This window comes from Cygnus atratus, chromosome 7, assembly GCF_013377495.2.
Source record: "Cygnus atratus isolate AKBS03 ecotype Queensland, Australia chromosome 7, CAtr_DNAZoo_HiC_assembly, whole genome shotgun sequence".
NCBI lineage: Eukaryota > Metazoa > Chordata > Aves > Anseriformes > Anatidae > Cygnus > Cygnus atratus.
In genome coordinates, this window is record NC_066368.1 from 9,241,874 (window position 1) to 9,265,283 (window position 23,410).

Sequence of the window (23,410 nt, forward strand, 5' to 3'; positions counted from 1 at the left end):
GTGCCCTGAGCCACCCTCCTTGATTCATGCTAAAGAGTAATGGAGGAGTTGTCTGGGTGAATGGTATTCCATAATAATTCAGAAGGCTTGCTCTGAGCAATTCAGAGTTATTCCCTACACGCTGACTATGTTTTCCTATTCTCATTTTGACCAGAGAGTGAATTTTAGAACTCAAAGTGGGGTTCTCATGTGAAACATAGTAACTTAATACATCTATGGGTGGCCAGAAAATCCCTGAAAGATTCTTTGGACATCAGTGCTTATGGAATATTGTTTTTTTCTAAAGATAACCAAAAAGAAAATATTTCTTAGAGCTTTTTGAGAGCATATTACTATTGAGATAGTGTTTATTCTTGGTAGACGCTAATTTCTAAGGCATTCCAGTTCTTTTTTTTTTTTTTTTTTTCAAATAGACTCCTTGTATTGGGGACCCAACACTGATACACCATTGCTTTAGTAGTAGCAAAGGTGTCAGTTTCACAGCTTAGATCATTTACTCATGGTCTGTTTCCTTCTTCACAGATTAAATATAAGGAAGATTATGAGAAGATGAAGGGTAAGCTGATTGGAGTAAAAGCTGCAGAGGAAGATTCAAAAATGGCTCATTCCCTTCAAATGTCAAAGTTGCAGAGTGATCTGGAGTACAAGAGGGCATTTGAGGACACGAAGAATAAGTTCCACATCTCTATGGATATGGTTAACCTTGTCCATGCCAAAAAGGCTCAGAATTTGGCTACAGACAAAGGATATAAGACAGCCCTCCATCACTACACTGTCTTGCCCACTGACATGAAAGTGGCGTGGGCCAAGTGGGCCTATGGATTGCAAAGTGATGTAAGTCCAGAACTTATTGTATTTTAACACTTTCATGCAACCCCTTCAGATACTTAGGGCTGAATTTCTTTGAATGTTTATGCTAAAATGCCATGACATATTTATGCACTTAATTTTTCAACCGTTAAATAGCTAATATTAAAAGAGCAATTAGCAACCACTTCTTTGCTCAAGAGACATATTTAAGGTGTTCGGTGTTTTTGAGAGGAATTATGATCCTATTTATGATCATGGCTTCTTCAGAGCCTATATTAATAAAACCCTACTAATTGCATACGAAGTACATTTATTTATTCATTTTACCTAATGTATAGGGAGGTTAAATAATTTATGTAAAATGATGATAAAATTCCACGTGGAGCCCATGTACTGAGCTGTCACCATCAGATACACTGTCTGACACTATGTGGTTAATCTAAGTCAGTCTGCCATCCTGAGGTTTTAACTCAGAACTTCTAAAGGAAACTAAGATGGATATGTGTACAGGTCTTGTTGAGGTGCAGGTGCTGAAATGCTTCTGGCTTCTTTGAGAAACCCAGCTGTTGAGCTTGTATAAGCTTTTGGAATTTAGTAGGCTGTTGGCAGAAGAGATTTAGTGAGGAAACAGAAGCACATCTGTACCCTTGCTCCTTAAAGACACATGGAAAACAAACAAACAACAAAATGCTTTCCCTCCAGTACAGCAAAATGTTAGGGGTTAGGAAATGCTAATTGTCATTTTCATATCATTGCAAATCGTTAATAATCTTATAAACAGCGCAAATCAGATGCTGTGTAGAGTGGAACTATATTTTTTAGCTAAATTAGAGTAAAAATGACAAATGACAGTAAGGTGTAGGCCACTTCTACAAATTGCCTTGCAAAGTATATTGCACAAGTGCTGGTGAGTCCTGATACTGTTATCTCATTCTGTAATTTATTTTGTTTTCCTTGCAACTGCTCAATAGCAAATAAAACACAAGCGGGAACTAATTTGACTTGGCTGTTGTTCCTGAGATTTCTGAATCCTTTAATGCCATTTTAAGTGTATGAACACCAACAATAGGATGATTTTTTTTCTTTGTCAGAACCGATACAGAGCAGATTTGAACTGGATGAAAGGAGCTGGATGGATAGCCACTGGGTCATTAAATGTGGAGCAGGCTAAGAAGGCAGGAGAACTCATTAGTGAGGTGAGATTTCATGACAGCATGCAACAGAATTTGCTGCATAATGTGTGCAAAATGTCTGTATAAAATTAAAATAATTTCCACTCAAAGGGGAAAGAAAAAGGCATACCACATGAAAGCCCTCAAAACCAGGGATAGGACTGGTAATTAGAGGGAAACCAGATACCAAACACACACCAGTAGGAGTCCATATAGCCTTTGCAAAAACAAAGTAGGTGACAAATGATATTATGAATAATAATGGCAATCAAACAGTGCTCAATTGCTACCCACTAGCCTACCTTTTTAATGAAGCAAAACAGGAGAGATGATGAAAAGATGCAGTCATTGGACCAAGAACCTTCTTTTGTAACAGGTACACATTCCTTCTTGCTCCTTTTCCAAATATATTCACATTAGCTATTTGAAATTCACATAGATATCTCTGTATGCAGCTACATATATATGTCTGAGTAGTTTTCATCCTTATTTCTCCCAGTAGCCAATGCTACTTACAGGAAAGGCAAACTCTAGAAACATTTGTGCCAGTCTCATGAGGCCTTCAAAGGAGGTACTGGTGGAAATGGATAAAAGGTTCATCGTATTCTGTCTCTGTTATTTCAGAAGGAGTCCTATTGGCCAAATCTGCTGCACTAGGAGACTGAATTTTGTGATTTTATTTTTTAGATAACCACTGGTGATACAGGAATCATCTGTCCATTCGCTCAATGAGAATAACAGTATAACCACTGGTGTAGCGTCATGGTTATTCTTTCACATTTGCCTTATTCCTAACACTACTTTTTTCTTCCTGTACAATTGTCTACAATGAAGAAGGATGTTTTTTCTTACACACAACAAACTAGATCCTCAGCTGGTATAAAGCAAGGTAGCTTCATAAAAGCTAGTACAGCAATGGCAGCTGGGATAATAACTGTAAATCTATATAAGTATACCATTTTGATGTACAGTAGTGGCAAGTTTGCCATGTAGAAATTTGACCTGGTAGGTTGTTTATACCAGTCTTTTTTGTGAGTACTAAATTTTAGATGGCTATGAGCCTCCTCCCTTTTTACATACAAACCACAAATTACTTGTATTACTGCTAAAAAGCAATATTATTTCTCAGAATTTTTGTAGAGGTGTTCTGGTCAACTCATATTTGTCTCTACAACTGAACAGAACAGTGTCCCCACTCTTGTCCCCATTTAAACTCAGTAAGATTGCTCATTATTGAGGATTTTCTCTCTGAAACCAAAACATTGCTTATAAGCTTGTGATCTCTTAAAAGATTTAATGTGTCTTACATAGTCGTTTAGAGTCTCCAAAGAATCAAGATGTTGTCTGAAGCTTCTGCAGATCATAGCTCAAATTAAAGGAGGATGATATGCCTTTAAACTTGAACACTGAGATATAAAGTTTCCAAAAGAGCCATGAATATGTTTATTGACTTGGGAGTTCATCACAGGCATCAGGAAAATTTAGTACGTGCTATTTGGAGAAGAAATAAGAGTTATGATGGGTATAGGACAACTCATGCAGGAAGGGAAGATTTTAGAAACGGGACCATGTGGAAAAAGTGTCAGTTTCCCATCAAAGTCTTCATTTTAATTATGTACATATATAACAAGTTTTCTGAGAAGCTTCTATGGGTCCTTCCAAACCAGCTGAATTAATATCACATACCATAACAAATAGACACAATGTTAATGACTGCACATATTTGCTATATGTAAGTTAGGAGGAAACCTGAGTCTTGAAACAGTAAGTTTCTGCTGCCATTATTAACACACCACAATTGTATACCATTTCTTGCTTAAAGGAACAATAAATAAAAAAAATAATCAGTCATACTGTATTTGAAACCATCTGAAAAAGATTTTAAAATCCTGAGTCCTGGAGTATTTTAGTAGGCAGAACCTGATTTTGAAATATTTTCTTTATATTTACGGAGAAATACTTTAACATTAATTGGCAAAAGGTTATCGTTAAATCGAAACAAATATTAATCTGAAAGTACCTAGGACATAAAGATGAGGAAAGAGGAATAATAATTATGTTCACAAATTCACTCTAATCTCCAGCAACCTATGATTTTTCTCTTTCAAATAGCATGAAAGAGCAGCACAAAATTCACAGCTTTGATCTTTTTTCTGCTCAACAGAAGAAGTACCGTCAGCATCCATATGCTTTGAAGTTTACCAGTATTAAAGACACTCCTGAGATGATCCAGGCTAGAATTAGTTATAACCAGGCTGTGGATGTAAGTTATAATGTATATACATTATGATTATAAGAGTGGTATCCTCTTTGAACGACCTGATTGAAGCACTGGCTTTCTCTTTCTTTCTCTGAGATTATCCTTGGGAACCATGAAACTTCTGTGTTCTGGTGTGGTGCATCTCACAAAGAGCATGTTTCTAACTTGGAATGGGAAGTCGTAGCAATCCCACTGAAGTGAATGGGAATTTCATGTAAAAAGGGCTTTCAGTCCTTTTTTTTTTTTTTTTTCCAGAAGTAAAATTTAAGAGTAAAACTGACCTTTGACCTTTAGAGGCTGTTGGCCTTTTGAGATTCACTGAGGAAGAACATATATGGGGTTCTTTCACCTTTTCAAACAGATCTTTCAAAATTCAATTTCTGTATATTCTTTGGAAAGAAAATGTGAGGCAGCATGACAAGGAAGAAAAAATAAATTATTTCAAGCTGTCATCCTCCTGAGAGAGAAATCCAGAAGGGGAAACCTTAAAGGGAAGAACTGAGGCTGTTTAGTGTTTAAACATGTTTATTTTTAATAGAAGAGCGATTTAAAACCATTGTAGACTTAACTGGGATAATACTGAAGTAAATAATACGCAAAAGTCACTCAAAAAAGACAAGTTTCAAACATGAGAGGATGTTTCATTGTGAAAATAGATATTTTTAAAATGAAGAAGAAGATGAAAGACTTTGTGTAAAACACATGCTATTGTAATACTTATAGTGTCTATGCCTTTGGTTTAATTAATAAGATCCAAAAGGCTTACATCTCAGGCAGGATAAATAAAAGTCATTTTGTTCCACTGAGCCACAGTCAAAATCAGTCTGCTGCTCTACTTCTTCACACGTGGAGTTCTCATTAATTTTCCTCTCATGGAGCTGCATTACAAGTGGGTCTACTTGCTAAAGAAAGTGGCAGCAGGGTGAAACAGAGAGATGTTCATTCTAATCTAGAGGGTCTCAAACCCATCATGCCTGGGAAAGGCAAGCTGGGTGGTCAAGGTATGGACCAAAGGCCACAAAAAAGTGGCTATCTGTACTGGGCCGAAAACTAGCATGTTAATGTAAGAATAAACTAAGAGAGGAAAGAAAAATAATTTGAAGGAGGTGATCTGATTAGCCATGGTAGGTGAAGTTCCAGTTAACCTCATAGAATGCCTCTTATCTGTCTGTAGACATCCGAAAGTCCTGAGCCAACTCTATATTCTTCCTCCAAAGATTGATACGAGTGGCCCACATAGGCAATTTAGGATGGGATCAGTCACCTTCTGAGTTTTTTGTTTCTTGCCGTTGTCTATTGAGCGACCCCCTTGCAACTAGCTCTGGAAATGAAATTGGAGTAATTGCACAGATAACTGTCATAGTATTCATCTACTAAAAATGAACAAATTTGGAAAGATGTGTTTGGGGAACTTCAACTCCCCAGATTCCTGTGGAGTTTCAGAAGTGCTGGTGGGCCTCTCAAGGCTGCATATCTGTAATAAATATTGTTTATTCTCCCTTTCCTTATTCGCATATGTTGGAAGTCTTATCAAATTAATACTCAGATAAATGAACTTTCATAGTAATTGATTTATATGCTCGTAACTTCTCACATACTCAAGCTGATGGGTGCGTCAAACACTAGAAGTTTTTTTGAATACTTTTTGACTGATTTGGTTGCCTGTGTTTAATGCTGTTGTAATTTTGCCATAGTCTTTGCATTCCATAAACCTATTTGAAAATATTTTTTGTCTGAATTAGGTGATGAATGGGTAGTCAACACTTGCTACTGAAACTCTTTTCTGTTTGCAGAGACTGTACAAGGAACATGGAGAGAGTGTAAAGCATCAGTATACACCAACAACAGATTTTCCTGAACTCCTTCTGGCCAAATTAAATTCCATGAATATCAGTGAGGTATAAATCTTACCTTTAATACTTTAAAGGAAAATGGAAAAAGTTGATAGTGCTTTCCCGTTTATCCTACACCAGAAATCATACTATTTTTTTTTCCTTTCACCAGTGTATGATCTGTGGTCTAGGTGTTTCTGAAGTAAAATCAGAAATCAAATTTCTTACCAAACTTCTTAACAAACTTCTCTTAAGTTAGAAAGATAAGAATGAACACACGTGATGTGATTATTCATGTTGTGTATTGATATTTTCATTTATGTTAGCAGTTTGTGCTAGAATAGAATGAAACTACTCTGGTAACGTTGCTAGGATAACAACAATGCTGCAGTGTCAACCCTCTGAACAGCCTCTCTGCTTCTGTCCTGTTCCATATTTCCTAGATTCGCTATAAGGAGTCCTGGGGAAAGATGAAAGACGGTGGATATCAAATGAAACTAGATGCCATTCCTTTCCAGGCCGCAAAGGCTTCGGGTGAAATCATAAGCGATGTAGGTGAACTTACTGCTGATATTGTCCAGTAGGAGATGTCAGTCACTCCAGAGTGTTTCTGCTCTGCTGAGTGACTCTTGATGGAAACAGCATGTCCAGTGAACTCTGCAGCTGGGAGACATCCGGCCTCAGTCTAGTTAGTTATTGTGCTTTTGGAGGTGTGGACACAATCAAGTTAACCATCAAAGGAAGGTTTGCTAAGGCAAAGCTGACCAACCTCCCTAATGTATTGACTTGGCTACAGTCACTAACAGTGATAGGGATTGTTCAGGAGATATCAGCCACTGTCAGATAGCCAACCTTTGGAGAAGAGAGCTTAGTCAGGAAGTTCTACCCTTCAGTGTTTGTCTTGGGTGTCCTTTGCAGGTTGTAGAGATATATAGTTTAATTTCAAGCATAGGAGACTAGCTTTTCTGAATTTGCTAGAGAGCTAATGGAGAGAGGCTCATCAGGTTGATTCTAAACACCTGCATCAGGTTCTTGTCTTTCACCACCTGTGTAATAGCAGGTAACTGACCCAAACTATTTTAAGTGTTCATTGTTGTGGGTTTATTTATATATTTTTGTATGTGTGTGACTTTCTCTAAATAGGATAAAATATTTAAATGTTTCGTAGATGAAGTCTCTGAAGATTTTTTTCAAAATCCACTGAAGATTTATTCAAATTTGTTATCATATTAAGTATAGCCAGAATTAAATGTCCATAGCTCTCCTTCTGTAATAAGAAAACCTTCTTATTCAGATTTTAACAGTTCTAATACTTGCTTCTCTTCAGTCCTATTCATATTTTTTTCCTATTTTTTTTTTCAGCACAAGTATAAAGAGGCATTTGAGAAAATGAAAGGACAGATGGTTGGTTCATGTGGACTGGACGGTGATATTCATATTGCTCATTCAGTTCATGCATCATCACTGCAGAGTGATGTAAGTACAAGAAGATGTGGATGTTGATCTCATGGACAGCTTTGGACTAGCTTCTTATACTGTTTGATTGCAGTGGGCTTACACTGGGATTCTTTCTTGTGTGATGGTATGCGTAGATTGAGATAGGTAAAACAACTGTCTGAATAAATCAGTCATCCGTGAGGTTAGTTTAAGTCAGTTTGATGATCGTCAATAGATCTGGATGTTTCTCGATTTTTGCATAATCTGATTAGGAAATTTCATATGAAAAAAATCCTTGAATATTTCTCCAGCTTTCTTTTCTTGGAACAAGAAGTGAAAACAAAAATCAAAAACAACTCACCCCCCCCCCACCCCGAAATAATATTTAATATTTTGAAATTAAGCTGGCCAAATTAGTATATAATGACAAATATTTTGAGTAGGGATTTTTACTAATTCTAATACACATGTGGCCGTTTGTGTTCTATCTTCAGGCAGTAGCTTCAACTTTTTGTTGTGCATTCTAGAAATGCAGTAAATTAAGAATTCTTTCCTCAGTTTGATAATTTATAGCTTTAATGTGTCCAATTAATAAAAATGAAAATAAATTATACCTCATCTTAATTAAATATAATAAAGATGACTCCTATTTTGATGAAAAGTAGGGTGCCACATATTATAATTGCACATATTGATTCTTCACTGCATAGTTAAACAGATTAAGAAAAACATTTTTAAAAAGAATAATTTATGCTGGAAAATTGAAGAAAGATGGATAATGCGTCTTCTGATCAAAATTTGAATTCTGATTACCATGCTGTGATTATAAATGTGATCTGTTTTTAATTTGATAGGTGAAATATAAGCAAGGTTTTGAGGATGCAAAGGCTCACTTCCATCTGCCACTGGATATGATAAACTTGGTACATGCCAGGAAAGCCCAGTCTTTGGTCGGTGAACAAGAATACAGACAGCTGCTACACCAGTACACTTCTTTGACTGATGATCTGAGATTGCAGTGTGCCAAGAATGCATATAAACTACAGAGTGAGGTAATTGCAAAACATCCCAGCAATATTTCCCTGTTGGGTCTGGTGCAAGATAGTTCTGTTCCAAATCATGGCAGCTGATGGTATGTATTTGCATGGCAACTGAGGGATAAACAATTACTGTTCTCCCTTGATTACATTCAGGAATTAGACATTTATTTGTTGGGCAGTTGTACAATGTGTGTGATCGCACCATGGTAAGAGATAAAGTAGTCTTTGATGTTGGGGCAGAGAAGTGTTTGCAAGTGGGGATGTTGGTTGTAATTCACTGTTGGCGAGTTACTCTTTTTAAGGTCTTACTAACCATGAAGACTCTTTACCCATAGGTATTCTGAGTTGATTTGCACCTGGGTGGGAGTAATGTGCACTTCCACAAGAAAAATGCCTGTTGTTAAAGATCTGATTTGTAAGAGACCTGTACACTGTGGCCCAAGATATAACCACTGCAATTCTCATAAGGATGAGTTTAGCTCACTACATGATCTTGAGTAGAATTACCTAGATAACGCATTACAAATTCAAGGGTAGGCAGTGTCAGTATGCACTAATCTCTAAGTAAAGGGCTTTCAATAAATTAGGTTGCCTCAGGAGTCCTCAGGAAGGACTGTATCTTAAAAAGAAGTCTGGCCCAAGAATGCCACTGTATGTAAGTTCTACATTTTCAGCCAACAATCTTAAAGATGGCAACTGCGTTCAAACAATCGTTAACATCAGCTACGGTTGTGCTGCCCTAACTCGAGTGAAAACAGATGTAATCAGAGATTCTGAAGCAGATTTCCCTCCGTGCTTATCTTCTGACCTGGGAATCAAATGCTGATAGGCAGCAACATGTCTCAGAGTGCAGACTTTACCTCTTTTATCAGCTGGCTAATAGCTGGCAAGAGGTGAGGAGAGATATCTACTGTTGTCCTCTCTAATCTACAGACTCCCAAAGGGTATTTCCCATACACGGCACTGCAGTGCTTTTGAGTCCGGAGCTTAGCACTGGGCAGGCATATGCGTGAGAGGATAGAAGAAAAGCTGATTTTATTCTCCTAGGCATAGTCCATTTCCATTACATGTGTTTGGCTGAACAAAAACTCCTAAGTAAAGCTAGTTCTTCACTTAGTAAGCACTTGCAGTTTCCGCATATCCATCAAGTAGACAAATCTGTGTTTTACTACTTGTTTGGTCTTTATAATTCTTTTGAAGCAGAAAATAAGACAATCCTCCTTCTCATCATCACTCATCTCATCAACAGATGAAATAATATTTGTTGTAAAGTATCTACTTATAATCTAGTGGTAACATTTGAAAAAGTAACGTCTACAATGAGTCTCTGCTGTGTTTGGTGGTCCAGAAAATATTTTAACAAAATCTGCAGACTGTCTCAGTGGTATTTTTCTGTAGTGTTCCCTATTTATGTCATAACCGTGCAGAATTGTTTGAAAGTAACCTTATTTTGTTTGCTATTCTAGTTATTATGAACTTACTAGCTTTTTTTGTAATATTTCATACACTTTTCTAAATTGCTTTTTTTTAATGTGAATTTATAAATGAATACTCTGTAGATTTGATTTATATGCTATATGCAAATGGAATTTATATATCTGGGAAAAGTTTTTTCAAGGTTTCAAATGGAAGTTAGGAACCCAAATATCATTCAGTGTTCATGGGACTTAGTACTCTTTAGAATCTTGCATCTGTACAGTAGATCTGTTGGTGCTGTATGCACAGAAACACGAGAACCTAGGGGAAAGTATCTTAGCTCTCTGTGGTAGGCACTAATTTTAGTGGATTTATTTAAATAACTTTATTGTGTATTTTTGGATGAATAAATATAGGGCATCTCAAATGCAAACTTGTAATTACTTCTGCTTGGTTTTCCTTAGAATTTATACCGGTCAGACATGAACTTTATGCGAGGAGTTGGATGTATTACTCCAGGGGCCCTAGAGATTGAAGGAAAGAAGAAAGCTTCTGAACTCATCAGTGAGGTAACAAAAGAGGTTTTTGATTTCTCCCCTACAAACAAGAGTTTGCCAGATGTCTTTCCATTAAACTGGGCTGGCAAAGTGACTCACTGGATAATGCTAGGCTCCCTCCCCTTGCGTTTGATCACTCCAATCATGTTCTAACTGCAGATAGGCGAACCTGATGGAATTCAAGGTTTTGCAGGCTTTGCTAACTTTTCACAAATCTTTTCTCCCATGTTTCAGACCTAGGAGGTTGTTAGTTTATGTGATTTATTTTAGTTTTAAAATGTTGTGGTTTTTCTTTTCTGTTTTTCAACCAAAAAATAAGGTTGTGACTCTCTCTCTTAAGTGCCTTGTACTGTTTCTTCAAAATTAGACTGCAGAGTGCCCAGTACATTACACTGTCCTCAGCTTGACTTCTGCTTTGCGGTCTTAGATTGTTTTTCACTTGCCGCCTTCATGTGCTATTTTTTTTTTAAACACTGCTTTAACTGGATTTTTCTCTCCTTTGTTTTGTTGTCTTCTTACAGTCTCTACTAGTTTCAAATCATGGATTTTTAGCCCATATTCAGATAGACGTAAAATTAGGAAAAATAAGATTGTTCTTCATAGTTGCATTCTAGTGAATGGATCCCTTCTTGCAGTGATCTTAGTTATTTTGTTCACAATTCTGACATAACACCACAGGTTGGATGGAACCTTATCTTTCCCACCAAAACAAAATAATTTGGCTTATGCAGCACCTTTTCTTAGGATTGGATTTACCTTTACTGTAATTCCACTAGCCAGGGTTAATGGCACCAAGGGGTGAAACAACCTTATTACTATATTCAACATAGCAGCACTTCGTTTGTTTGTTTGTTTCACACCTTATTCCTTACTTTTCCCCTGTGAGACTTGAGTTCATCATTCAGAGAAGCAAAAGGTAAATTAGTCTAATGGTTAATAGATAACATATCCTTTGCAAGGCAGGGTTTTAAACACACTTCTAGTGTGTTTAAGTACTGGTGTTGGAAAATGTACCTTATCTGACAAGACAATTTAGTTATTCTGTTCATTTTTCTTTGTGTATGAACTCAGAGTAAATATCGTCAGCAGCCACATTCCTTCAAGTACACATCGGTGACAGACTCTCCTGGTCTCCTTCATGCAAAATTCAGCAATATGATTGCTAATGAGGTAGGCTCTCCTAACGTGAATCAGAAAATATGCTTTTCAAAATGCAGAGAGAGGGATGGAGGAGTGGGAAAGAGACAACCCTGTTCTTGAAAGAAAATGCATCAAAAAGAAAGCAAGCATCACTGAATTCTGCTTTTGCACAGTTAGATCACATTTTATTATTTCCAGACAAATATTTAATCCCATTTTTCAATTCAGCCTCTTTTTAAAAAGCTTGAATAGTGCCCATATGCCCATATGTCCTGTTATCAGGTGTTTTTACATGAAACAAAGCCTCTAAAGATCATTTCTGGGGGGTGTTCTTGAGGGAGCTCATTTGCATAATGCAGTCCACTTTTGAGGCCTCCAGAAAAAGAATCTTTTTTCTAATTTTCAAAAAACAAGAGAAAACCCACAGGTAAATTACCAGAATTGTCTGTAATAACACAAGGATAAAAAAATCCAAGCTAGAAAATGTCGAGTCTTACTGAAATGCCAGCTCTTTTAAATAACCCACATTCAAGGTGCCCTTAATGTTCTTAGGTCAACTTATGGCCTCCTGGGAACATACAAATTCAAGGCTAACAGCACACTGGGTAGGCTTCATGATATATGCATAAAAATTGATTTTAAATTTGCTTTTCTTTTATGCCCAGAAAAAAACAAAATCATACAATAGCATTGTTATATTCTCAGCTGTTTTTTTCAGTGGCTGATTACAATTGTCATAATCATAAACAACTTAAACACTGCTATTACATTATTGAAACACTGGGAAAATTAATTGCAATTGTCTTTTTTGATCTCTTTTCTAGCGTCTCTATAAAGCAGCAGGAGAGGACAGTCAGCATCACTATACACCAACGCTGGGTCTGCCTGAGTTTACGCGAGCAAGAATAAATGCAGCCAATCTCAGTGATGTAAGAGGTTTTTATATCTCTTATATGAGTTGGAGGATGATTTGTGCAATTTCAAGAAAGATGGATAAGCAGAGGACTTTTTAGATCTGTTCTATTTATGCTTTCCCTGATTTGATTATATTTATCTCCATTAGCATACATACAGTTGTAAATTAAATCTACATAAAGAATAAGACTTGTTTTGTCTAAGTTAGTAGGATTTCCTCAAGATAATTAAAAAAAAATCCTTTGATTATGAGGGATGAGACTGTAACTCAGAATAACAAATGAAAGAGGGTTCCTTTGTTTGTTCCTTTGTGCATTTAAAAGTGAAAGAGCAATCTACATGTGCCTTTCCTATTTTAGGCAAAATACAGGGAATCTTGGCGTAATCTACGAGCTCAAGGCTACAAGCTGACAACGGAAGCACTCCCCTTCCAGACTGCGAAGGCCTCCAGAGAAATTGCCAGTGATGTGAGTTGAATGATTCAACCTTCCATCTTGCATAATTTCTGTTAACTTCATGTAAAACAATGTCTAAAGCAGATTTTACTGAATTAAAGCAACTCCATAACCATGTGAGACAAGTGTGAGACAGAATATATTACTTATGAATGAGATTCTTTGTGTGAATTTAAAAAAAAAAAAAAAAAAAAAAAAAGGGAAGAAAAAAAAAAGAGGAGGAATCACTGCTAATCGGGAACCAAGCTCAGTTAAACATCTTCCAGTGGGAAATAGCTGGTGAATTAAAGTATTTGCAGACAGATAAATCAGAGAGATTCTGCTCCTCTCCAGGCTTTTAGCTTCTCATATTATAAAGTGCCCACTAATTCTGTCCACCCTGCTTTGAACTGACTTTTGGAAGTGCTTAGGGCTCCTGAATTGAAATGAACTCAGAAGAAGTGTTCTTTGAATCTCTGTAAATCAGGAGCTGACTGTCCGGTTAGGAAGTGAAAATTAGTGAATTCTCTTGTACATGTGTTTTTTTTACTGCCCAAAACAGAGGGAACAAATCTTCTTACCCCTAAAAATATTCTCTCATTTAGGTTGTTGTTTGGAAAATACTCAGACGTGATGTTATCCATTTCTCAGAAAGCCGAAGTTCATCTCGAAATTTAACAAGAAAAAACTGACAATTAAGCTAAAATTAATTAAAGAAAGTATTTTTTTTGTGTAGTATTTAGTTGCATATTTTATCTCTAATATGATAAAATATGAATCTATTTCATGTGCATTTGTTTTATGAAGCAGCTATATCTAGCTGTAATGTATACTTAACTATATTTTGCAGAGTGCTTTTGGTTACAGCTTCAGATCTGCTCTAAAGGGTACAAATCCATAATAGAATTACATCCACTTACAACAGATCTGAATTTGGCCCTTCATCTTCGAAGCACTTTATAAACATTAGCTACTGTAATTTAATCCCCACAACTCTCTTGTGTGGTAGATAAGTGTTATTATCCCATTTCAACTACATTATGAACTCTTCAGGGCCCAGGCCTTCCCTTTAAAGTTCCAAGCACCCTGTTGATGCTGTATAAATAATCATTATCATCATCATCACTATTTCACAGAGAGGATAAATGCAAGATCATAGGGAGAGTTATAGTCCCAGCTAAGATGAGAATGAGGGGTTGCTGGTGCTTATTCTCGTGTTCAGGCCACCATCTTAGGCTTCTCAACATAGTTATTGATCCAGAAAGACTGAATTTACTCTTTAAAATAGCTGGGTGGCATTTGCAAATCTGAAGGCTACAAAGTGCATATGTATATATGCTCTGTAATGCTCTGTATAGATTTTTTTTCTTCTTTTGTTTGTTTCTCTTACATTCTCATTCCTAATGATGGGATCATAACTATGAGAGATAATGAAAGTCCATGATCTGAGGTTAAACATGACAAATGCTTAGAGGATATTCAAAGCATGTATTGAATTGTGCTTAACTTAAATGTTGCAACTACTGTGATATTTAAACTTGAGAGCAATGAGAGATTCAAAAATTACTTCGTAGCACTGCATACTCTGGCTGTTTTTACAGTCAGCATAGATGTTTCCATGTTTTATCCTGAGTTATTTAGCCAGAGCAGCCAGCCTAAGTTTGGCACGTTTTCACTTTTACCCTTTTTTATTTTTAGTACCAGTATAAATACAACTTTGTGATGGAGAGAGGAAAGCACATTGGTGCCAGAAGTGTTCTGGATGATACCAGGTTGCTGCATTGCTTGCATGCTGCCAAATTACAGAGTGAACAGGAATATAAGAAAGGATCCCAAGGAGTGTGGTCTCAATACCATTTGCCCATGGACATGGTGAATCTTGTCCATGCAAGGAAAGCCCAGGCCTTAGCAAGTGATCAAGATTACAGAAAGAGGCTTCATGAATTTACAGCACTCCCAGAAGACATGAAGATGAAATGGGCCAAAAAAGCCCACATGCTACAGAGTGAGGTAAAGACTTTCCCTCTGTTAACAGTAAACTGAACTTAGCAATAACAAAGCTTTGAATGACTGGAACAAATCGTATGCTGACATTGGGCAGTGGTTTTAGGAGGATTGTAAACTTGTGTATGTGTAGCAGCAAGATATCTGATTGCTCTGCGCATACGGAATATATGTGAATCAGAGGTTCTCATGTTATGAATCTGACAGAAAATCATTGTGGTCACTTACCTGAGGGATGTAAAAAAGATCTCGTGACATTTTGGATCACAGCCAGGCAGAGGTTTGACAGCCACTGCCCTACGTGCAGAATTCTTTGTGCAGGAAATTAAATGCTCAGAGGTTGCTTTGAGATATGGTGCTAGAGGGTCATTTTGCAGATGGAGCTGGGAATATCAAACAACCAGTTCCCCAGATGTGTTCACAGAAATTGATCTCACAAATGTAAGTTCAGACAAGCTTCGACAGAAATGATGGAATCTCAGAATGGGCAACATCCGATGTCACTTCGTCATAGCATGTTTACCTTTGTTCAGGGGCAAGCTATTGGCTATGTTCAAACACATGTAAATATCGAGTTCATGTATAAGGCTGCATGGATGCAGGTAGCTGTATTTTAATGCTTTAGGTTCTGGAGTCGTCTTTCCTTAGGTGCTTTGTACCAGAAAGCTATATTTGGGTGGGTTTTTGTTGTGTTAGAAAAGAGACTGAATGATCCAGCAAGGAAGTGCAAAAGGTTGTTCAGGAAGTTGTTCTAACTCTTTATAGGTTTTCAGAGAGCTGATCGCACTGAACTCAGGATTTTATTGAGAGACAAAGTGATGGGATGTCAGATCTGAAGGTCAGATATTTACAGATAGTCCAGCTATGAAAGTCAGAGTGGCAATCAAAGCACTGTAGAGCTTGTAACCTTCTTTCTTACTCAGTGTACTTGCTATCTAGTATCTCAAATATACTAGATATAATACTATATATATTATAGAGTATATAAATATCCTCTTTGTTGCCAGAAAAAGACATCTTCAAAGAACCCTCCTTAACTTCTCTCTTCAAATAGGAGCAAATGATCCAACTGAAGGATCCCAGTTGGATTTTATTATTATGGTATAAAATTGTCTTTTTTTCATTTGTCTAGATGAAAATAAAAAAGTGTTACCCTGGGAAACAGAGGTATCCCAGTGGAGGGCAGCAAAAATAAGGATTAGGAATGAGTGAGAGAATTTTGGCTGTAGTTTCAGATCAGTACAACAGACACTAGAGAGTGTTTTCACTAGGGAAAACACTTTGTCAACTGCCTTTCAGTTAACAACCTTCATAGTACTTGGTGTTGTGTGTACAATTATAACATTACATATATGTAATGTACACATACACATATATAATTAGATGCTTTTAAAATTAATAAAATAATCACGTTAAGCCATTCCCTGAGGAAAATCTAATACACTTGCTCAGGCCATCCAACAAGGCCATAGGTACTTTCTCTGTGAAGTCACAGAAAGCTCAGTCTACTTATTCCCTTTCCAAATTTACTGCTCCTATCCCCCCACTGTCCAAATCAGCACTACTTGATTGCTTAAACTTTCTTTTTCCTGGTTTACTACTCAGTAGAGCCCACCAGTTGCTGCCTCCTGGCTGATGACTTGTCCTCACAGCTACACTGCTGGTAATAGACAAAGAGCTCTTAGCTGTCGAAGTACGCTAGCTGTCTCAGGGAGCAGTGACTAAGCAACTAAATTCACTATGCAACTTTTTGGAGATATTCTCGAGATGGTGTGGAAGCTGTTTTTAGAAGCAATTCTTTGCCTTTCCAAATGCCATTCCTGCCTTCTTCTGTAATGGGTAACTGATGACATAGAGGTTATTTAGATCCAGGTAGGCAGTATATTTTGCTGTTTACTGATCTGTGATGGTGGTTTATACTATAGGAAAGTGTAATTTCCAAGGACTTAGTCCTAACAGCATGTAGTTTAGAGCTTTCCTAACAAGGGTCAAGGCAGGAGATGAATAAGGCCCTCAGGACTTGGTTCCCTGCCTATAGATGCCACAGAGAAATGATCAAGGTGGTTTTGTCTGATCCCCTCACTGTCTAGTAAGGATAAGGTACAGCACCCATTTGAGCTTGCTGGTTGCTGTCACCTTTTGTGTATAGGAGAAAAAAATACTGGTAAAATGGGTGATTGGATTAGTCACACAGTGGGCCAATATCATGCAAGGAAAAGGCAGAATTGTTGGGACTGAGAGTACTTTACTGGTTCTGACTTTTTATTGGGTCTGTCTCATTTTACTTTATGGATCAGGAGGTAGAGGAAGCCTTTAATGCAAGTAAAGAATCTTAAGTCTCCTCTTAGAAATGGGGTTAATGAGGAAGCCTGCACCAGATAAAATAATTAGTATTCTTGACTTGAACTCACCTCAGAAAATTATTTCAAAAGGGTTTCTTTTACGCCCAGTACAAACAGGTTATTACTTACTGCTTTGAGTCATACTAATTCACTGGTGGGGCCTTCTCTTGTAACTTGCATATGATACATTATTTAATTCCTGGTGGAATGAACAAATGCAAACAGTTTGGCTTTACGATCTGATATGTGCATGGCAAATGAAAAACCTCAAAATGTTAATATGAATCAGGGAGTTTTTTTAAAAAACCTTAATAGCTGTGGATACAAAACTGATAGCTAACGATTTTCATTTTTAACAGCATCGCTATAAATCAGACTTGAACTTCATGAAAGGAGTTGGTTGGATGGCTCTGAGATCTCCGCAGATAGAAAGTGTAAAGAAGGCTGGAGAGCTCATCAGTGAGGTAACTGATAAATCTTTCATGGGATAGCACGTCTGTAGGAATTGTTTACCATCAAGGCTCCTCGTTACATGACACTTACGAATGTAGCTTATCATTTCCTTTTGATGTGGGAGCCTGTTTATACAAGGTGTAAGTTACCAAGAAGCAGTACGGGAGATGCAAGTCCACTGTGTGACACCTGCTGAATATTTTCCATTCTGAATGAAACACAAGAGTATAAACAAAACATGTAGCAATAAATAAATGCAGTAAATTCTATTATGAAATTCTAAGCAGGTGCTTATGGAAATGTTATAGAAAGGTACAGCATTGACAGTCACGCTGAGGGGGCATTAGCCTGCTCAGTATTATGTATTAATGGAGAAGAATTATGAGCTGTCAAAAGTGTAGTGTTCAAAATATTTTGCATGTGAATATCCAGTGCAAAGTCCTTCTTACAAAACAACAACAAAGTTTGGTGCCTGGACGTTACAGCAACGACACAGTGGCGTCCTTTTTCATTAGCGGAAAGAGCAACTGAGACTAAAGCAGAACGGTATGTTTTTATTACTATGGCTTCAGGAAGGTGATATTTGTGTTTTGCCCCAGTTGTCACACACCCAAAATCATGATATATCACTGTCTAACAGAAACATCCTGTTTTTCTTTTTCTGTTGTTTGCTTTTGTTGCCTCCTCCAGACAAAGTACCGTCAGAAGCCAGAAAGTTTGAAGTTCACTTCTGTAGTTGACTCTCCAGATTTGATTCATGCTAAAAATAGCTACCTCCAGTGTAGTGATGTAAGTTTTATTTTACTATAAATGATCATAACTTCCGTTGTGCTATAATGCATTATAGAGTTGACCTCAATTCCAGTATCAGTTAAACTCAATGACTTTTGACTCCTCAGAGGCTGTACAAGGCTGGAGACTCTGAAGCCAGGCACAAGTATACCCTGCCTCCTGATCATCCAGACTTTATCCGAGCCCGCCAGAATGCACTCCACATCAGTGATGTAAGTAATAGAGGCTTTTACTTGGAGGAATTGACTTGGTAATGGTCATTACCAATGACCATTACCATTTAATGGTCATTAAAGAAAACAAATTTGCTTGGGAATGAAAAACTTTCATGAATATGTAGAAGCCGGGTTCTTTGAGCCTGACATGAACTGAAAAAGCCATAGCTTGTGGACAGCTTACCCCAGGCAGAGGCACTCAATTTATCCCTAATATACTGGTCTGTAATTAAACCATTGTCATCATTAGCTGCAGGGTCACATTCACGTTAGTATGAAAAAGGCTTTGAGTTGCTTGTTTAGTGGTAGGTCCTTTATAGGTAGAAGAAAGAAATAGGATTTACATTCTTTGAAGTGACAGAGGAAAAAAGTAACATGGCAAAGAGATGATTGCACACAAACAAAAAGTCAGCCCTAGACCTATTAACAAAGCACACAGTAAAGACTGTATTGGTTCTACCCAGGCTGCCTACTGGTTCTTGCAGGACTTCTGGCATCTCAATTTACTTTTGGACTAAGCACCACCTAGCACTAAATCCATCAGTGAAACGTAAAAATATCTTTTGAAATGTGAAGTGGATTTTGTGCTGGTTTTCATACAGTCACAAACCCCAGAAAAGATGAATCAAAGTCTTACAGAAAGAAAATCAATAAAATCAGAAAGGGACAGCCAGAAGTGTCTGCTAAGGTACAACGGCTGTGTAGCAGGATGTACAGACTGGAGGCTGGTGTAAGAATGCTTCTAAGGGAGGCAGACCCAAATCTAGAGAAATTTTTCTCTTCAGGATGTAAATGTATTTCACATCCACAAAGTCACATTAAATATGTTAGAACTGGCTGTTATTCCAGATGAGTTAATGAAGCCGCATGTGGCTGTGGAATAGAGACAGGGATCATTAGAAAAGCTTGAAATAACTGGCATTGAAATTATGTCATGAAACCCAAGACACTGCAAGTGGATGCATCAAAAGAGAGAATAAGGGCAATATCAATGCAATATTGATGTGACTGATGCATCACAGTTTCTAATAGAAATTAAATCAAATCAAAAAACAACCACATTCAAGTACAAAAGGAAACCCTGGTGGCATTTTTCAGATGAGACATTTTATCATTATGGGGAATAGAAAAGAAGTTGAAGTGCTATAGAACTGGATCAAAACCTTGGAGATGGTACTGATGACTCTTGATGCAAATAAGCCCAGTAGGATAAAACATTTATTATTGCTGTTATGGGACTACGTTTAAGACACTGCGGGGGGAAATGACTGTTTTGTTCTTTTCTTCTCAACACAGAAAGTGTATAAAACATCTTGGGAACAGACAAGGGCATCTGGCTATGATTTTAGGATTGACGCCATTCCGTTCCAGACAGCAAAGGCTTCAAGAGAGATTGCAAGTGATGTAAGAATTGTTCTGTTCCAAACACTTCCCAACCCTATTCCCATGCCACCCCCACCCTGTAAAAATGGTGAATTCTGACATAAGAGAACATTGTTCTGTTTCCCAAAAATGGGTGACCAGTGAAACCAAATGCCAGTTAAGTGCAAAGGTTTCCAACTAAAGGCTTCCATTAATAATGTCTAAGACCAAGCTGCTTTTCATTTCAAGGAGCTGTTCTTGGGAAGGAAGTGTATTATATTATAGGTAAATAAGCTAGGAATCAGGCTAGGGATAGCCAACCATGGGCTAGAATAAAGTGTGTCACCTTTGAGCAGAGAAGACATCAAGAAAGCTGAAGATAGAAGAGCTTTATTGCTTATTGGGAGCACAATAAGATGACCTTTGGTTGCTTTTGAGAGAGGATTGCTTTGGGCTCCCTAAGCCATTACACTCCCTTAGCACAAAGGTCATTCTCCTAGAGTGTCACGTTAAATTAGCAGATACAGTTTGATATCAAACAAACCCTTGGTCTCTGTGCACTACAAGAAGCATTATGGATATCTAGGGGAGGATAAGTTATTTCATAATGGAATTTGAAGGTGATGTAAATGTGAAAGTGAGATTCTCCTCTACATTTCCTGCAGTACAAATACAGAGAAACCTTCCTGAGAGGCAGAGGCCAGCAGATTGGATTCCTCAGTGCAAATGATGATCCCAAAATCAGACATGTCCTCAGAGTGGGGAAACTCCAGAGTGACAACCAATACAGGAGTGGATATGCCCAAAACAGGGCGCAGTTCCACAGTCACCTTAACCAGCCGGGGTTCCTGCATGCTAAGAGAAGCCAGCAGCTCGCCAGCAATGTTAACTACAAGCAGCCCTTGCATGAATATACTTGTGATCCTGAGCAGCTAAATGTGAAGCATGCAAAGCAGGCCTATAAGCTGCAGAGCGATGTAAGTACAGCTGAGTGGCACTGTCCTGTCAGGCGCTAGGAGCTGTCTGTGGCAATGTGCTTCACAGAGCTTGTCTATCAACAAAATCATTCTTAAAAGAACTACAGTCTGTTTGTGGAGAACAAACAATTTGTTTATTATTGACCCCGTTGCTCTTTATATGTTCTCTCTTGAAAACCCAGGGCATGTGGTTTGATTAATGTCAACCAAATTGAATACACACTAGTGTACATTTCATTCTCTTAGGTAAAATACAAGTCTGACTTGAACTGGCTCAGAGGCATTGGCTGGACTCCCCCAGGTTCTTACAAAGTCGAAATGGCAAGAAGAGCTGCTGAGCTGGCATACCTTCGGGACATGGCAATGCAAGCTGCTTCTGCTCAGTATGGACCTCAAGTTGTAAGTAAATCATTCTTCTCACAAATTGCAAGAGCTCTGCTCTGTAGAAGGCAGGCAGGCACACATCCTGTTTAATGCTTTTGGATGCTCCCTGGACATTGCAGTTCTCCCAGTTATTTAAACAGAATATATATTGCTTCCATCATCAAGCTTTGTGTACACCTCAGTATGAAGGAACCTCTCAAGGGAACTCAGCTATGTCAGGGTTGAGTAATTCCTTTAGGGATCAGGAAATGCCCCAGGACAGGATTTTACTTACACTACAGGATGCGTTTCCCTTAACTTTGGATGCTGTCAGATCTCAAAGTGTCCTGCTATATCCACAGAGAGCAAAATTTCAGTTGGAAAGGACTCCCTGTGCAACTCCCTTTCTCTTTTCCTAGTTTCGGCAAGACACATCCTTGTTACCCTGTAATCTCCACTGACAGCTGTATTGACAAGCTCAGTGTAGACTCCTAAGAACATAAAGCGTACTGTGGGAAGCTTTTTGTTCCAGCCTCCTCCACCCCTGTCCGTCCCAAGCTGCAAGAAATTACAAACTTGTTTTTTCCCCAGGTTTTCCTTCTCCCTCACCTCCACAGCATGGCTCCCAGCCTGCAATTTCCCAGCATAATAAAAAAAAGTCCACACAGAGATCTTGTAACCCCTGCAGTTAGGAAGCATTAAGTTACAGTAAAAGAGAAGCTCTGCACTTTAACTACTTGTTTCATTTAAGTTTTAACCTTGGCAACAAGTCAAACAATAACCCAACACAAAAGAAACAGGACATACCCATGACTTACATTCCCATCTGAAAAGCTACTCAGGAAATAAATTATAACTATGGTTGAGCAATGCAGGCAGTGGTGACTGCAGGCAGTATCTTCTTAAGCCCTACGTGTGGTAATGATCTGATGGTCCCAGGGAAATCTACAGGTGTGCAATTCACTTAGAACTTGCTAGGTTGCTCATTATTTAAGGCTCAATTTAGAAATTAGACCTTGAGCACATTCTGTCCTTGGATATGTGTGTCATTTAACTTACACGCATGGGTCAGGTATCTGCACTTCTCCACGGCAGAGATGTCCTCAGTACAGAGCAGTAATTCAGATTTTGTCCAGTTGTTTCTAGTTGAGGTAACTTTTAATTTGTAAATATATTTGTAGAATAATAGTTAAAGCTTTCTCCTGTCTATTGGCTGTTCTCACAATTTAGTTGTTTGATCTTATTACAGGACCAACTGGGGGCAGAAGGATCTCAGCAGGTCACAGTCAATCCTGATGCTTCAGAAATTCTGCAAGTCAAGAGAAAGAAAATGCAGCTGTATAAGTAAACAGAAACATGACACGATACAAATAGATTTTCATCTTATCTTGCAAATCTTGTAGCTTTTCCATTTTTCTGGAAAGCACAATAGATGGCATCTAAGATTTTTTAGTTTTGTTTTAAAAAGCAAGCTAGACATTGCAATTTATAACTGATCTTTCTAATTTTTGCATGGATACTTTGTGATTTATCATTGTATGAATTACAGAGGCTGATATTTATTTACAGCTGTAAATGAAATTAATACTAGATGACTGGCAGGCTCAGCTTTGTACTACAGATGAATGAACCTGATTGGTAGAATATAAAATCATTTGTATTGGAACCAAATTTGTCAGATTTATTCATACTTCTAACCTTTGGAGTTTTTCATGTTACTGGATTATTGGCACCACTGACCTAAGAGAATACAAAAGCATGATTTTGGTGGCTTAACAGGTGAACAAGACAAGGGCCAGTGGAAGCAAAGTTATTGACTAACCAAGGGCATGTCTTTTAGTGGACAACAGAGAAATTGTTCTTGATCAACAGGATGTATTCGGATCACT

General features: G+C 37.8%; 1 protein-coding gene across 1 annotated transcript in view; it reads left to right on the forward strand.

The window, feature by feature from the left end:
- NRAP (nebulin related anchoring protein) overlaps positions 1 to 22,869 on the forward strand; it is a 50,207-nt gene extending 27,338 nt beyond the window's left edge. Inside the window, exons 24-42 of the mRNA XM_035547732.1 lie at positions 523 to 834; positions 1,902 to 2,006; positions 4,147 to 4,245; positions 6,036 to 6,140; positions 6,518 to 6,625; positions 7,437 to 7,550; positions 8,366 to 8,563; positions 10,432 to 10,536; positions 11,596 to 11,694; positions 12,489 to 12,593; positions 12,939 to 13,046; positions 14,712 to 15,023; positions 17,719 to 17,823; positions 18,503 to 18,601; positions 18,712 to 18,816; positions 20,116 to 20,223; positions 20,847 to 21,158; positions 21,405 to 21,557; positions 22,771 to 22,869. Of these exons, the coding sequence (XP_035403625.1) occupies positions 523 to 834; positions 1,902 to 2,006; positions 4,147 to 4,245; positions 6,036 to 6,140; positions 6,518 to 6,625; positions 7,437 to 7,550; positions 8,366 to 8,563; positions 10,432 to 10,536; positions 11,596 to 11,694; positions 12,489 to 12,593; positions 12,939 to 13,046; positions 14,712 to 15,023; positions 17,719 to 17,823; positions 18,503 to 18,601; positions 18,712 to 18,816; positions 20,116 to 20,223; positions 20,847 to 21,158; positions 21,405 to 21,557; positions 22,771 to 22,869 (2,751 nt within the window). The remainder of the gene's footprint in view (positions 1 to 522; positions 835 to 1,901; positions 2,007 to 4,146; positions 4,246 to 6,035; positions 6,141 to 6,517; positions 6,626 to 7,436; positions 7,551 to 8,365; positions 8,564 to 10,431; positions 10,537 to 11,595; positions 11,695 to 12,488; positions 12,594 to 12,938; positions 13,047 to 14,711; positions 15,024 to 17,718; positions 17,824 to 18,502; positions 18,602 to 18,711; positions 18,817 to 20,115; positions 20,224 to 20,846; positions 21,159 to 21,404; positions 21,558 to 22,770) is intronic.
- The last annotated feature ends 541 nt before the right edge of the window (positions 22,870 to 23,410 follow it).